Here is a 15,791-nt window from a genome sequence, read left to right on the forward strand (position 1 = left end):
CTTGCGTGCAGACACACATGCACAGGCAGATACATATGCTTTGGAAGTGCGCGCACACACACATTAACACACAACCCAAACCCAGTCTGTGGGGTTACATGGATACAAGTAGCAGTCTCTGAGTTTGATATCTCATGTCTGTGCATGGATATGGATTGCTCATGCCTGTGCAGTGTGCGTAGTAGGAGTCTTTGAGACAGTTTATTCCGTATAGTCGGTCTGGTCCCGGTCTCCATTGTCTGTCCTCTGTGCCTGACCGACGGCCTCCACCCCTAGCAACCACCCTCTGGGATGTGTGTGTGTATGTGTGTGGATGTGTGTGTGTGTGTGTGTGTGTGTGTGTGTGTGTGTGTTGGGGAGGGTGGCGATGGTGGTGGTGGCGGGTCGGTCATGTTATAGTACAGGTAAGGCCAATGCAGGGCCGGACACCCGGCACGAGGGCATCACATGATTCTGTCTCCACCGTCTCCACGCCGCGGCCACCATAGCTTCGACGATCCGAGGCGGCGGTTGCCATGGGTGGTGGGGGGGGCAGACAATGAAGGCGGGGGGAGAGAGGAGAGGGGGGGACGGTGCTAAACGCTGGGTCGCTGCTGACGGGTTGTGTCGTAGGAGCGTACAACCTGGGACTGGGACACCACACCGTGCTCCTCCTGAGAGAAGGCATAGCCATCTGGAAAAGGAACGGAATGCAGAGTCGAACACAGACCTGTATGAGTTGGATTACGCCACGTTTACACTTAACCGCTTAAGACCCGAGTCCTTCCAAGTTAGTAATTCTCACACTTTCAAGATTTCTCAACAATGTTCAAATGTAGCAAATGGACAAGCTCGTAGAGCGGCACGAAGTGACATGCTGTGAGCTTGTAGATCTGCTAGATTTTTTAATAGCCAACGCTAAAATCTAAAATGACACCGATGCTTCTCAGTGTTAATGGGTTAAGTTGAGATGCCCTTGTACAGTAGATGAGGTATTTCTAGTGCAATTCAAAGAGAAGATTATGTGCACATCTTATGCCTGTATTTAGGCCAGGCGCTGGACACCAAGGCATCAAGGCAAGAATCCCCCCAAAAGCGTGTATTAATGCGCAATGTTTCTACCCTTTTAGGTCTTCATCAGGCAAATATAAATGTATTTTATTTATTTTGTTTTACATTTTTGTGTGAGAACTACTGATTTAGGAGGCATTTTGTAGAATCGACCTCAGGTCTTTATGGGTTAAAATCCGTTTGACAATGTAAAGGCGAGTGGACACTCACGTGACACAGTCTGTTGTACTGAGTTGGAGCGCCCTACGCTCGAAGGCGTTTTCCTAAAGACTCTTGTCAGCAGATGGGCCCGTTCGTTTAGACTGCAGCGAAGAGGGAGAGGGGGAAAGAACATGTTACTACAGTAGCTCATGACGATAATTGCTGTATATCCTATCCACGCAGCGATCGGTAATCAAATCACATAGCTAACTATAGTAATCTTATCTACATAATCATACAAACAACACAATCACAAGGTTACCTGACCATCTATGTGTCAGCCTGCGTATTCATGAATGCCCTTTCTCTTCTCCTTTCATGCAAGACCCGACCCGACTGCCACATGCAAAACCCAAACCCAAAGTATAGCAATCAGGTGTTTTGGAGATTAGTGATCTCTAAAGGAAACCATCTAGAAACATCATCACGTGACACCCAGAAACATTTGAGTTCGAGGTACTAGGTTTCTGGAAAAACCTGGATGGATTTAAGCCAGGCCGGGGCCAAGTAATTGGCAGGGGCTGATTTGTTGAAACTCAAGCTAATGCAATAGTAAACTCATGACCCAGCTGCAGGGAAAAGGACAGCAAAACTTAACTTCTCCTCACTCTCTTGCTCCCCCTCTCTCTCCTCTGCTCTACTCTCTCCTTGTTCAGAGGAAGACTGGACCCTCTGTTCTTAGACCACACGCCGTCACGCCTACTCTCCTCCCGTGACCAAAAATAACCGAGTCTCTTCCAAATCGCGCGCGCGCACACACAGACATAGATGCGTGCAATGCATTGCAGACAAGACTCTCACTGTCATTCACTAATTAACCCAGTGACCTTTGTCACTTCAATCTCATCGTCGCCCAGGGTTGCCTGGAATGGGTACCGTTGGGCAACAGGGCAGAGGCGATTAGATGCACAGAGGACGGCACATCTACTCAAGGCCATCGCAGGAAGCTTCCTGTTAACTGATTCCATAGAGGAATATGGGCGGATACATTCCCTCGATCTGGCTGGCAACGAGGCATTAACCCATTCTGACCTGAGATCAGATTCATACGAGGTTTCCACTGGTACACACACTGGTCTGATGAACCCATTCTGACCTGAGATCAGATTCTAAAAATGTCAGTCGTTCTTTGATTTTTCAAAAATAGAAGACCTACAAGCTCGTAGCGCGCCACTCGGTGGCGCGCTATGAGCTTGTAGATCTGCTATTTTTCAATAGCTAAAGCATAACATGATGCTTACACCAAAAGGGGTTCCCGTTCAGAATGGGTTAAATTACTCAAGAGGGATTTCCCTGGCACCCGGGCAACGATTCTGATAGGATCCGCAGAGCGGTGTGGACTGGAGCCAGACGGCCCAAGGTTAGGATGAGGATCACACGGCTGGGAAAATCTCCTTTACGTGACCACTGGGAACCTCTACGCCGATGTGTTTGTCAAGAGAAAATAAAGGTTTGTCACGGGTGCCTTTGGCCAAAGAAAATGTCGTCTGTTAAATGGATGAAAGGGAGCGAGTGAGTGAATGAATGAAAGGGGCTGGGGGGTACACGGTGGCTAGACAAATAAATAAAAAAGGAGACACATCTGTACGAGTGAAGTTTTACTTTCCCCTCCTGTGGCGTTTCTCTCTCTCTCTCTCCTCTCCAACGGACTGGAGCAAGACTCCAAACGGTCCAAGGATGAGCCACATCTGAGCTCTCCGCTCCCCGTCCTCTACCTTTCCTGACCCCGTCCCAGGCCCTTTCTGAGGAACTACAAACACAGATGTGTGCTTTGGCTCCCTTCTGTGTCCAACTCTAAATGTCTCATATCATGGACGGAGAAGCTCTCCTCCGGGGGGACGCACAGGATCAATGCCTGCCTCTCCCCAGGACTCAAAGCGGGGTCAGTCCAGGACAGAGCCCTCGCCTCCAGGTGGTCCGACTCTGGAAGACACAATAATGTCCACCCGCCATAACCCATTCCCAAAATTAAAAACACACCTGGAGCGCAACAACTCTTTCCAAGACCCGTTATATAATAAGTCTTTGAGAAGAAACAACTGTTGGCTTCACAGTACCGTTAGCACACCTAATGGGGGGCCCCACTCTTTCTGCTCCCACAAATTGGCAATCTTTGATATCTATTTAAGTTCTTCTACCAAACCAAACACGGGGTTTCTCTTCCAAGTAACTGTGCACAATGTAACTAGCCTCTAACACAACTCTACTGACGTCACACAGGAAGCTAATCTGGCTCTATGTCATCACACACAGGAAACACACCCGGTCTGTACAGCAGTTCAAATAGGCCCACCTGTGAGGAGAGAACCAAAGATGAGATGAAGGGAAAGGAAAGGATACACTGTAAAGAATCCACCGTGTTTATTTGACTGCGAGAGTTCCAGCACTCTCTGAGTTAAACTAACACTCTGGATTCTTATTGTGCATGTGGACATGTACACTGTAAATGCAAAGGCACAGACAGCATGTAAAAAAGGAAGAAAAAGAAAAGAAAGACAAGAAGTAAGCGAGAAAGAGGTGTGAATCTAGTGAATGGTCGCACAGTTGCGGGTCACACACAGTGGCTTCCAGTGGGGTTATTTGAGCTCATACTGTAGTTCACACAGTCAGATAGGTCAGTGGTTCTCAGTGGGATAAGGACCCCCAGTGGGATAAGGACCCCCAGATGATATGATTTTTTTCCTACTGGGACCCTAGCCTGCAGGTAAACCATCCTTAGTCTTAGCTTGCTTATAGGGATGCACAATATAATCGGTAGCATAATCGGAATTGGCCATTTCGGTATCGAATTGGACTCAAAATAAAATTCACCAGCTAAAAAAGATAGCAAAACATAAAAATGCAAAAGTGTCTAGTACCACTAGTCTAGAACAAAAGTCAAATCAAATATGATGTAAAATCATATTTGATAACAAAAATTAATTTTACATTTTCTACATTTAATTTGTGTACTAATCTCATTCAGTAGTCATTCAGTTGTGAAAACAGTCACTTGTGTATAGGTGTATGTATCACAGTGTATAGGCTATTTATTGATTGATTGAATACTTTATATAACAGGCCTTGGGCCAAGCCCCTTGTTTCCATTGTGGTCCTCTGTATAATATCGGGATCGGCAGATAAAATCGGAGAGTGGATATCGGTCATAATTTCATAATCGTGCACCCCTACTTGCTTATGATCCTCGATGACTATTTCTATATATGTGATGTATTACCATGTTGTTCTTGCTTACTGTAAATCGCTCTGGATTAAGAGCATCTGCTAAATGCCTAAATTGTAAATTGTGTTAATTTAACTCTGAGAGCATATAGCCTACAAATGCAACCAAAAAGGACCCATGTGTGTACTCTCAGAGTTACAAACCCGTAACTCCTCAAGGACCCCTGGGGGCCCCCGGTGGACCTCACTTTGAGAACCACTGAGATAGGTCCAAACCCAAGCGCTACCTGTGTGAGTAAGTGCCCTGAGGAGCCCAGGCACTACGGGACCCCAGCCTTGACATTGGCACTACCGTTGGAGCTAAGGGATTAAGAAATGCCATGGTTATGTGCTTATTACACACGCAAAATCATACATGGAATGTAAAACAAATAGGGGCATGGAAGGAATCATGAAATCTAGATAGCATGTTATTTAGACAGATTCTAGGTGTATTGTTTACTTGGTATATACTGTAGTTCAATGTAGGCCTACAGATCATTATGTCTTTAAATTGTTTATAGTGATTCTAGGTTTACCCGTGATCCTAGGTTAATGAGGTACTACACTGTCTCTTTGCATTTGATGTGTGTGTTTACCTTGCTTATTCTAAATGCCTAAATTGTAAATAGTAAAGCCACAAAAAAGGGCACATACATACTTTTAATCACGAGTTATCCTAACAAAACCAGTCCCTGTGATACTGTGGTCCAGTAAAATCTCAATAAGGGGCAGTGAGATATGAATTATTCCATATGTCAATATAAGGGTATGAATGAATGGCATGTCACAGTGAAAAAACATATCGCCGCTGACGGGCAGAAACCTTGTATCTCCATATTTGTTTTATTATAGTCAATCAACCAATAACAACTACAATAACAAAAATCACACATTGGAGCACAGATTATTTTTTCAATTTTCTTGAAAAGAGATTTGGACGTACAAAGTTTTCACCCAACAGTGTCGATAAACAAACATGATCAATGAGTCTGACATGAATGGAAACAATGATTGATAATTCAGGTAGCAGGTCCCATTAGGCCTTTGTTACTGTAATGTACTGTAGTGTACCTGCGCCCGCTAGCGTCTCTGAGCACAGCGGCGCCCGGGTCCACGGCGCGCGCCTCCAACTCCTGCACCTCCTCCAGGAGAGACTTCCTCACAGTGCGACGCCCACTGCAAAAGAGACGCAGGTTCATCACACGGAACAGGGGGAGAGCTGGTACGCAGACACGTATACATGCAAGATACAACTCTAATGATCCCAGAGGGAGTTTTATTTATTTATTGTTGATTCGTTAATAAAAGACAAGTAAGTAAGACAAGTTAATTGAATCCCTTCTAAAAGAGATGTGTGCCGTCAATGGGATTGTCAATGTAATAATTGCAAAGAAGATAGTCAATAGTTGCAGCACACAGTACACACACACACACACACACACACACACACACACACACACAAGGTGATTGTGTGCTACTCACGCGTTCCATGCAAAGTCCATGAGAAGACAGGCAGCGGGCACAAGAATCAGGCCCAGCCAGAAATACCAGCACTGGAACACCCTGCCAGCCTGCACAGAACAACACATGAGGTACGTCAGTCAGATTCACAGCATATGTACAGCATACCGTTTTCCAGACATTAATTGCGTGATGGAAACGAACATTTCAACCATGGTCTTGTGTATGTGACGTACATCGATGGCAACTGAGCGACATGTAAAAATAGCAAAAGCTGGCAGTTTATTCTTTATTATGTGAAATCACAGACGTTCTGTAACTACGTAATGTGGTGTTAATTTGTGCATGTCGAGAATGAATACCAGCGTTTATGGCATACTTATTCCCAAAAACTCTGCGAGACCTAAAAATGAGTAACTTCATTTAACATTACACATCGTCACCTTCTTAAAATAATGGCCTATGTCATTATTTTTCAGAAAACAGAAAAAATAAATTAAACAAAAACTATATCATTTCATTTCACTCCAAGGTCACACTCTTGACATTGGCCATTATACTACTGGGGGCAGCGACAGCACGATCCTTCCAATAGGGACATACAGTAGGTGAGTTTACCAGAGTGTCACGAAGAGATGAGGTTTAGGCAAGAAATATAATTTTCCTGCGACTCATCTCAGCCTATCACCCATACGACTTCAATACTGACGCTCCAGAAATTAATATAAGTGAGTGACTGCACTAAGTACGGCTGTGTGTCAGTCTAGTCCACTCCAGCTGCAGTCAGCCTTGATGACCTTTAACCCTTGGCCTCAGCCTGTTTCTCTGGGGGTTAATCACGCTCCTAACTAGTGTCCCAATCTGTCTCTTCCACTCTATCTCCAATCAAGTCTTTCTCCATGACATATCTCTAGGCAGCTAGCTCTTTGCTTGTCCCTACCTGTCACGGCCAGTGCTTTATTTCCGTCTTCCTACTTATTGCCTATACAATTTCTCCTTTGTCGATTGTTTCAACCACTTTCAACCTGGCTGCCGTCCCTATTTTGGGGCATGTCGTAATACTAATAGGCAAAAAAATACTTTACAAGCTCCCAACACCATTGCGCCACGTTGCGAGTTTGTATTCTCGCCATTCGTCGTGCGCTGATGTATATAGGGCTTAAGTGGTTAAGCCAAGAGTTAGCTGTATAGTATTTCATAAGCTTAAGTCTTGAGTCTCTAGACATGAAGCTTATAAGTCAACGGTTGTAAAACACTTTATTCCCATGCAGCATGACCTCTGTAATTGGGACTATATAATAACTGATATATCATGTGGTTTCTCCATCCCAGGTCCAGAGATAGAGATAGGTCAGGCTGGTGACTCAGAGTCTGCTACAGCTGATATTCAGTGGGGAAATCTCAAAACTCAGCCGGAAAAAAGGCATTAAGTCTTCCTGAGACAGCTGGAAACACAACTATGGTACAGACTATATTACACACACACACACACACACACACACACACACACACACACACACACACACACACACACACACACACACACACACACACACACACACACACACACACACGCGCACACAGTGAGTGTGTCTGTGAGCAACACCTACGTACAATGAGACAGACTGAGACAGTTTTGGATTAACACCCACAGCACTGTGCATACATCATACACACAATACACTGGGAAATAGGCTGCGTAAGCACCTTGGACTAGGCATGCTCGCCGTAGATTGTCTCTGTTTTGTCATATCCATGGACACACTGTCGGCCTATCAGCCACTGCACAAACCACCACAAATCACACAGCGCCAGAACGCTGTGCTGTATTCATTTCTGTCTGTCTGTATCTCATTCTTTCTTTCTTCATCTCTCTCTCTCTCTCTCTCTCCCTCTCCCTCTCCCTCCATAAAAAATAAAATAAATACGTAGGCACGATTTGACTTTTCCATTGCCTGTCCCTCTATGGCCAGATGGAAACATATGGATGGAGACCGCTGGAGGTAATAGGGTTGTTAGAGAGAATGGAGGGGGGGGGGGGGGGGGGGGGGGTGAGTATCTCTGACCAGTCGCCAGTTGGACCATAGCAGCTGCAGAGTTATTTGACCGCATTCCTGATTTCTGACACAAATTGAATTAATAGGCCAGGGGGTGGGGGTTGATGGGCGGTGGGGCTGAGACTGCCTGATGAGCAGCCCTCCTTTCACTCGACTCACAGTGGGGGACCCCCCCTCTCCACTCTCCTCCAGCACAGTGGTGGACACTGCCCTCCAACCCTCCTCCAGGGAACACCACACCCACTCCGGGACAATCAAGCGACTTCACGTACACCTTTCTTACGCTTGATTGACCCTTGAACATACAGCCCCCCCCCCCCCCCCCCCCCACCCAACACACACAGACACACAGCGGCAGCAGCACACCCTCTTGAGTCAACACCTCCAGAGTGGGCCGTAAAAGCCTGGGGCTCGGGTGACAGCACAGCAGGTGCAAGGAGCCTGGAGATGGGGGCTGGCCGGGGGGCATAAATCTCCCCCGGGGGAGGGGGGGACATGGAACACCCAGGAGGAAGCGTCAGACAGGCGCCTGGTACCTGGCAACCCGGGAGGATGGAGAGGAGAGAACAGAAGACGAGTGGCATGTGTTAATGGAGACGGGACTTGCCTGGCCTAGCATGTCGGGGGCGATGGGGATCGATGGCCATGGCCGAGTAGACGGCGAAGAACAGCAACCAGAGAATCATACTGCCCCAGACCGCTAGATGGGAGAACTACAGCAGAGACAGAGAGAGAGAGAGAGAGAGAGAGAGAGAGAGAGAGAGAGAGAGAGAGAGAGAGAGAGAGAGAGAGAGATGGGTAGAGAAGGGAGAAAGAGAAGAACAAAGTAATAGCAACAGAGAGAGAGAGAGAGAGAGAGAGAGAGAGAGAGGAAATGAGAGAGAAAGAATGAGGTCAAATAGTTACACACACAGTCTGAATATAGACAACCTTGTCGATGAGACTTCCTCCTGTATTTTTGCCACTCTATGTGTCCCACTGTAAGGGGACACTGTGTGAATTCCGGCGGGACCCCTCTTCATTACCGGGGGGGGGGGGGGACAGCTGAGCGGACGGGGGGTGTCAACGCCCCTCCGTCTGCTCGGACAGTGGACATACGTTGAGATGGGCACAACACATGGTTACGCCCAACCCACAGTCAGCCATGTGACCACAGTCAATGCATTGTCTTGGTGACAGGCTAGCTATAATGCAAAGCTGCTAAACTGTAGTCTTCTTTATATGATACGGACACAGTGCCAGCTTTACAATGCAAGTTACAGTGATTATTGCGGGGTAACACTGTATACTAAGATTATGATCTGTAATGCATTATGAACAGCACCTTCATAAATCTAGCTTGTTCTAAATTGTTATGCAGGATTATAAACATGTATAACAAGTGTTAACATATTATAAAAGCGCTAATGATGCATTATAGACCCGACCGTGACACATTATGTGCCCTTTCATTCTTTCAAAATGGCGACCCAGGGTGCCCACATTTAGACCCACAATTTATTTTTATTTTTACAAACACGTCCACAGACGTCCTGAGCACTACATGCGGTAATTGCTGATTAACTGCCGATTTAACAAGCAAGAATGTTGTGCTGGAGAGTGGGCCGACATGAGCTCTTACCCTGGTCCAGGCGGTGGTCTCCATCCCAGCCTTCAGACACACTGTGACCACCACGTACTACACACAGGCAGAGAATACACAGAGAAATCATCAACTAAACATAAACGGAGGGCCAGCCTGGTGAATCAAGGGATTATACCTCTTGTTAGACAAAACAAAACAGTGGGGTGTAGACTGAGGAAGACTAGTGTTTGACACATACTGAGCCAGTATCAAATTTGTATTTTCATGAGGTGGTCAAAGGCTGGTAAAAGCTCGTTATTAAGGTATGGTAACAGCTAGCCATTGTTTACCCATCTTCAAACTGTATCTAACCTGCAAGGTTGTGACACTATGGCGTTGACAGAATCTGTCCACAGAAATATTAAACGCCACAAACATACAGACATACAGAAGGTTGAAAACAATACCAGCCACGCTGTCACGGCTGGTAACAAACATCTGCTGTAAACAACGTAATCAACCCACAGAGCTCTCCATAATCCGCACACACGCGCACACACACACACACACACACACACACACACACACACACACACACACACACACACACACACACACACACACACACACACACAACAGGGATGCTTACAGTGTAGACCATGTTTCCTACAAACAGGTAGTCGTTTCCTTTGCCGTTGCTGAAGGGAGAGTCTGTGGGGAACACAAACAAAGGTCTAGAGATTGGTACTGTATGGAGGTTTAATAACAAGCTGCACAAGGAAGTTAATGAGTGTTAATCAGGCAGACTTCCTTACCGTGCTCTAGCATTTTGAGCGGAAACCAAAAGAGGATTATAGAGTGAATCAGTGCGTTGCTGATACACTGACCCCAAAACACCTGGAGAGAAAAAGACACACAGTAGATAGAGGGAGAAAGTCAGTGCACACCATTGCCACGGTGCACACGCACACGCACACGTACACATGTACACATATAAGCACACACACAAACAGATTACACAACTGGCACTGTGTCCTTGCCATCACCACCAACAACTGCCCTCCTGTGCGTGTGCATGCACACGGCACACACACACACGCCCACGCGTCTGCCCTCTAAAAATGAAAGACTTCCTTATTCTGGGCCTATGAATTTAATGAAAGTTGCCGTGGTGACGTGTGAGCCTCCATGCCAGTCCTGTTTACCCGCTGGACTTCCAAACAAGTTGCAGCCAGGCATCATCAGCCAGGCATCACTCAATCATCATCGCACATGCAAACCACAAGGCACAACAAGTCAAACACAGAGCTGAAATGACAGAATAATGATTTAATTTTGGCTTTGGGTGTAAGCCATGGATATAGCCAGTGTGTGCGTGTGTGCGTGTGCGTGTGCGTGTGTGTGTGTGTGTGTGTGTGTGTATTACTATACTGGTGAGGGCCAACTTTCTGTCATGCTCGGTTCTCCTCAGTGGCTAGAGCAATTGACCTGAATTTGCACACGGGCATTGACCATTATCATTAGCATATGCACCCAACTGCAAAGCCAGTTTTTCACGTTCCCAAATTGTATGCCGTTTATTAGCGGGTTTTTTTGGTCAACAGTGTGTCTGTCACCGTGTGTGTGTTCGATGTGGGTCGACAACGTGGCCACGGCGCACGTCCGAGCTGTGATTTAATTATTTCAAGGGGTGTGTGTTCGTTGTGGCTTTGCAATGCAGTGACTGACGGGAATGCGTCCATAGCATTAGAAGGAGTGTGTGTGTGTGTGTGTGTGTGTGTGACCGTGTGTGTATGTGTGTGCTCGCTGTGGGTCCGCGACGGGTCGCGCGTGTGCCTGCGTGTGTGTGTGTTAGTGTTGGAACTGCTGCAGACTACCTTGTACAACCCAAAGTCTGCAAATACTTTTGACGTGTGCACATTCCCCGGTATGATAATCCACGACTGCATGTCCATTGGACATTTCCATAAACACACCCTGACAACACAGCACAGCTACTTTCACCAATTGTTCATGACATGACATGTTATATTATTTGTATTACATTACATATTGGTGCTCCTTACATTAACCCATTCTGACCGGGCACCCATTTTGGTGTTGGCATCATGTTATGCTTTAGCTATTGAAAAATAGCAGATCTACAAGCTCATATCGCGCCACCGAGTGGCGCGATACGAGCTTGTAGGTCTGCTATTTTTGAAAAATTCGAAGAACGACTGACATTTTTAGAATCTGATCTCAGGTCAGAATGGGTTGATCAGACCAGTGTGTGTCCAGTGGAAAACCTCGTATGAATCTGATCTCAGGTCAGAATGGGTTAAGGCTTCTCCTACATTTCCTCTGGTGCTCCTAAATTGCGGCGAGCAGCCGAGGACCAGAGCTGCCGAGTACAAAGTTACTTTCAATCCCCGATATACTGTGCACACACAGCGCATAACCCACACTCTGCACACACACTGGATGCTCACTGCTCATAGAGCGTCGCAGTCTGGCCCCCCCGACGAGCGGCTCGGAAGAGAATCTCCTAATCATTTTTTTCCCATAGACGTTTTAGAAAGTATTTATTTAAAGACCGAACAAATAATTAGAAAGGAGAAAAAAGGTGCAGGGTACACATTTTTGGTTGTTTTTCTTCTTTCTAATTATTTGTTCGGCCCAAAATGTTTTGTTTATTGTCATGATTTGTCACCATCTGAGTTGGCTTTGTCCGAGGCATGCAGGTCTTTAAATAAATACTTTCTGAAACGTCTATGGGAAACATCTATTGGAAATGAAAGGGGGCGGGACTGCAACGCTCTACTGTATATCCCTGGACGGTTATGGTATGGACTAGCAAGAAAAATACATTTTTAGATTTAGTATTACAATTGGGAAAAGGTTTAAAGGTTTTAAGGTTTCGGGATTAGACTTTTCCTTAAATGTGTGAGCTTGTAGATCTGCTATTTTTAGGCAATCTGCCAGCTATTTTCAATGCCATCCTCAAAAGTATATTAATACATTACAAAACCTGTGTGTGTGTGTGTGTGTGTGTGTGTGTGTGTGTGTGTGTGTGTGTGTGTGTGTGTGTGTGTGTGTGTGTGTGTGTGTTGTGCGTGCGTGCACGTGCGTACCTTGGTATTGAAGCCCTCGGCATTCTGGGTGATGCGGTATAGCTGGGGGAATCGAAGCATGTTCTGTTGGCTACAGGGACGGTCAAAGATCCCCAGGGTGAAGGGAGGCAGTGCAGTAAAGATCTGGAAAACACACACATAACAACATGATCACATGATAACGACATGTTAATGTGTAGGTTGTGACGGCCAGAGTCACAATTGACTCTTAATTGACTAATTGGATAATTAACAGGCCATCACCACTTAACGATGATTGACACCTGGTATGCCAGTGGACCAATTTCTATGAGTCGCAACTACATTTTCCCTTTTTATGTTTCCTACATTTTGATTTTTAATAATAATTCCAAAAGATTTTTCCAAAGGTTCAAAAACGTTTATGAATCGAATTGAATAAATACAAAAACCAAAGACATTTCATGAATTCAAAAACACGTAAGAAATAGTGAAAATAGCAGATCTAGAAGCTGACAACGTGGCGCTAACTGACACGTTGTGAGATTGTAGATCTGCTAGATCTCGGGTCCCACATTTAATTTCTCTTCTGGGTCTCGAGCTAAAAAGTTTGGAAACCACTGATGTACAGTATGCCACGATCCCAAAGGCAAACACCGTGCACTCTCACATGCACACGAGCCGGCGCTTGTTATGCGCCGCTTGCCCGATCCATGTTGCAATCAGAGCGACACCGTCAGGAGGAATTCCAGCAGTCCCAGAGACCGAGGGCTGGAGGGCTTTGCATACATTTGCAGTCAAGTCCCCAGCAGTGAGAGTGAAGATAGACACATACAGGTACACCCACACACAAACCTCCCTGGCATGCAGTGATAAGAGCACAAACTGAATCCAGAGAGATAGAATGAGAGATACCAGAAGGGAGAGAGAAGCATGGCAACTCAAATGTCAACTCAAAGGCGAGAGGAGGGGGGAGAGTCAAAGAAAGAGAGAGAGAGAGAGGGAGAGACAAAGGGAGATAGAAGTGAGAGAGTCCTGGAGTGTTAGAGAAGAGCATAAACTCACCACATTGTAGAGGCCTATACACCAGCGCTCAAACAGGATCTGTCCAGAGAAACCGTTCACAAAGGCGAACCAGAGCTATAGCACAAACAGAGGGATGAGAGGGGATGAGTGTGACAATAGACCACATTAGGGATGTGTGTGTGTGTGTGTGTGTGTGTGTGTGTGTGTGTGTGTGTGTGTGTGTGTGTGTGTGTGTGTGTGTGTGTGTCAACAGCATCAGTAGTAATCTCAAACAAGATTATGTCATTGAAGGAAGGTTTCTTGACTGTCCACGGCCCGCCTCAGAGACACAGAGCGAGTAGACAGAAATGGTGCCATCTTATAAATGAGCATTAATGAGGACCAATTACAAGAAGATAAGGTTGAAAATGGGCAAAGTGCCCCATTATTAATTTCCGTGAATGCAGCTCATGTCGAAGTGTGACTCTGGCTTGAGGCAAAACTTTATAAAACAGTATATACAGTACTAGAGCAGACAGTGGCTGATCTGTGGGCTGATAGTTGGAGGGGGGGGGGGGGGGGGGGTGTCCCATTCCTGGGATATACAGTGGGGAGCACACAGCCTTGGGGGGTGAGGTCAGAGACACAAACACTCACTAACAGGCGCATCATTACTCATCGACACCGTCTCTGGTAAGTGGACGTCTACAACCCCAAAGTGAGATGGTAATGGAAACAAATGTATACAAAACACAGCAGTGGCTCAGGGGTAGAGTAGCCGGTAGAAACATGCCGGATGGAAAACCCGTGAGGTTCCCAGTTCGATCCCGGGCTCCCCCAGAGTGAGTGTAAAAGTGTCCTTGAGCAAGACGCTGAACCCCAAATAGCTCCCGATGTGCAGGTTGGTGTCTTGCATTGGTTTCCTCCGCCATTGGTGTATGAATGTGTGTGTGAATGGGTGAACGTAAAGCGCCTTGGATAATATGATATAAATGTAACACGCACGCACGCACGCACGTACGTACGTTATAGGTACCATTGAGCAAATTCACACAGTGGCCATTTTGTACTTGCAGTACTTCATACTGGGGTCTCCCCCCCCCCCCCACGAATATGAAGAAAGTGTAAAATGGCCGTCGTGTGAATATGGTAAAACAGTTCTGCACCTGCTGTCATCATTAATGTCCGACAGACAGTGTGGAGGGGCACTGCAGCTGACAAATGCCCCTCAAAAAAAGCAAGCTACAACTAACACCCCCCCCCCACACACACACACACACACATAAAAGAGACGAAGACAAAGTGCTCAACCCTTGGATTCAAGGTCTCGCCACTTCTGATGTGCAGTGTGCACACGTTTTCTGTGTATGTGTGTGTGTGCACACGAGTGTACGTTTGTGTAATAGAGACAGAAAGCAGACACCGGTGGGGCACCTCATCCATCATTGTCAAGCAAGTCGACAAACAGCTGCAAAATGTCTCTGTTAATGTAACTGTGTGTGCGTGTGTGTGTGTGTGTGTGTGTGTGTGTGTGTGTGTTGTGTGGGACAGATGGGGGCACGGTGGGGGGGGATCCTACCTCTATAATGTAGAGCACCACATTCTTATAGAAACAGTAGAGGATGCATTTGGTGACACGGTTGTAGCTCCAGGCTCCGTGGACCAATAGCAGCTTCTCTAGGTAGCAGAACTGCCAATCACACGGAAGGCAGAGTGAGAGAGAGAGAGAGAGAGAGAGAGAGAGAGAGAGGGAGATAGACAGAAAAAAATTGAAAATATTAATCATATTTAATATAATTTCAGATAAAAGCCAAATTGCAAACAGAAAGAAAGAGAACATTTGTACCGTGAGAAGAAAAGCTAGCAGTGATAGAGAGAGATAAGTCGTAGCAGATACCCGAGGGGCAAGAGATAAATGTAGAAACTCAAATTAGTCGAGAGCAGACGTGTGTGTGTGTGTGTGTGTGTGTACACACGTGTGTGTGTGTGTGTGTGTGTGTGTGTGTCTGTGTGCATGTCTGTGTGTATGTGTGTGTGTGTGTGTGTGTGTGTGTGTGTGTGTGTGTGAAAGAAAAGCAGATTGTTAGATTCCAACCACTCCTGAATACCTCACCTCCGCTCCCATGCTCTCCTTTGCCCACAGACACACATGCAAATAATCAACTTGGTTGCGCTACC

General features: G+C 46.2%; 1 protein-coding gene across 7 annotated transcripts in view; it reads right to left on the bottom strand.

The window, feature by feature from the left end:
- Positions 1–626: 626 nt before the first annotated feature.
- The window catches only part of atp8a2 (ATPase phospholipid transporting 8A2), a 66,561-nt gene continuing 51,396 nt past the window's right edge, over positions 627–15,791 (bottom strand). For 6 of the 7 annotated variants that reach the window (XM_080794131.1, XM_080794129.1, XM_080794130.1 and 3 more), the window contains 11 exons: positions 15,193–15,303; positions 13,674–13,748; positions 12,651–12,773; positions 10,353–10,434; positions 10,187–10,248; positions 9,595–9,651; positions 8,581–8,686; positions 5,938–6,026; positions 5,527–5,631; positions 1,261–1,352; positions 627–673 (listed from right to left, as the gene is read on the bottom strand). In XM_080794131.1, the coding sequence (XP_080650257.1) occupies positions 5,536–5,631; positions 5,938–6,026; positions 8,581–8,686; positions 9,595–9,651; positions 10,187–10,248; positions 10,353–10,434; positions 12,651–12,773; positions 13,674–13,748; positions 15,193–15,303 (801 nt within the window). In that variant the 3' untranslated portion in view covers positions 627–673; positions 1,261–1,352; positions 5,527–5,535. Of the gene's footprint in view, positions 674–1,260; positions 1,353–4,700; positions 4,774–5,526; positions 5,632–5,937; positions 6,027–8,580; positions 8,687–9,594; positions 9,652–10,186; positions 10,249–10,352; positions 10,435–12,650; positions 12,774–13,673; positions 13,749–15,192; positions 15,304–15,791 lie in introns of all 7 variants that reach the window. The other variant, XM_080794128.1, reaches the window with a different exon arrangement.

The sequence above is a fragment of the Protomyctophum bolini genome (genome assembly GCF_963924005.1).
Source record: "Protomyctophum bolini genome assembly, chromosome: 21".
NCBI lineage: Eukaryota > Metazoa > Chordata > Actinopteri > Myctophiformes > Myctophidae > Protomyctophum > Protomyctophum bolini.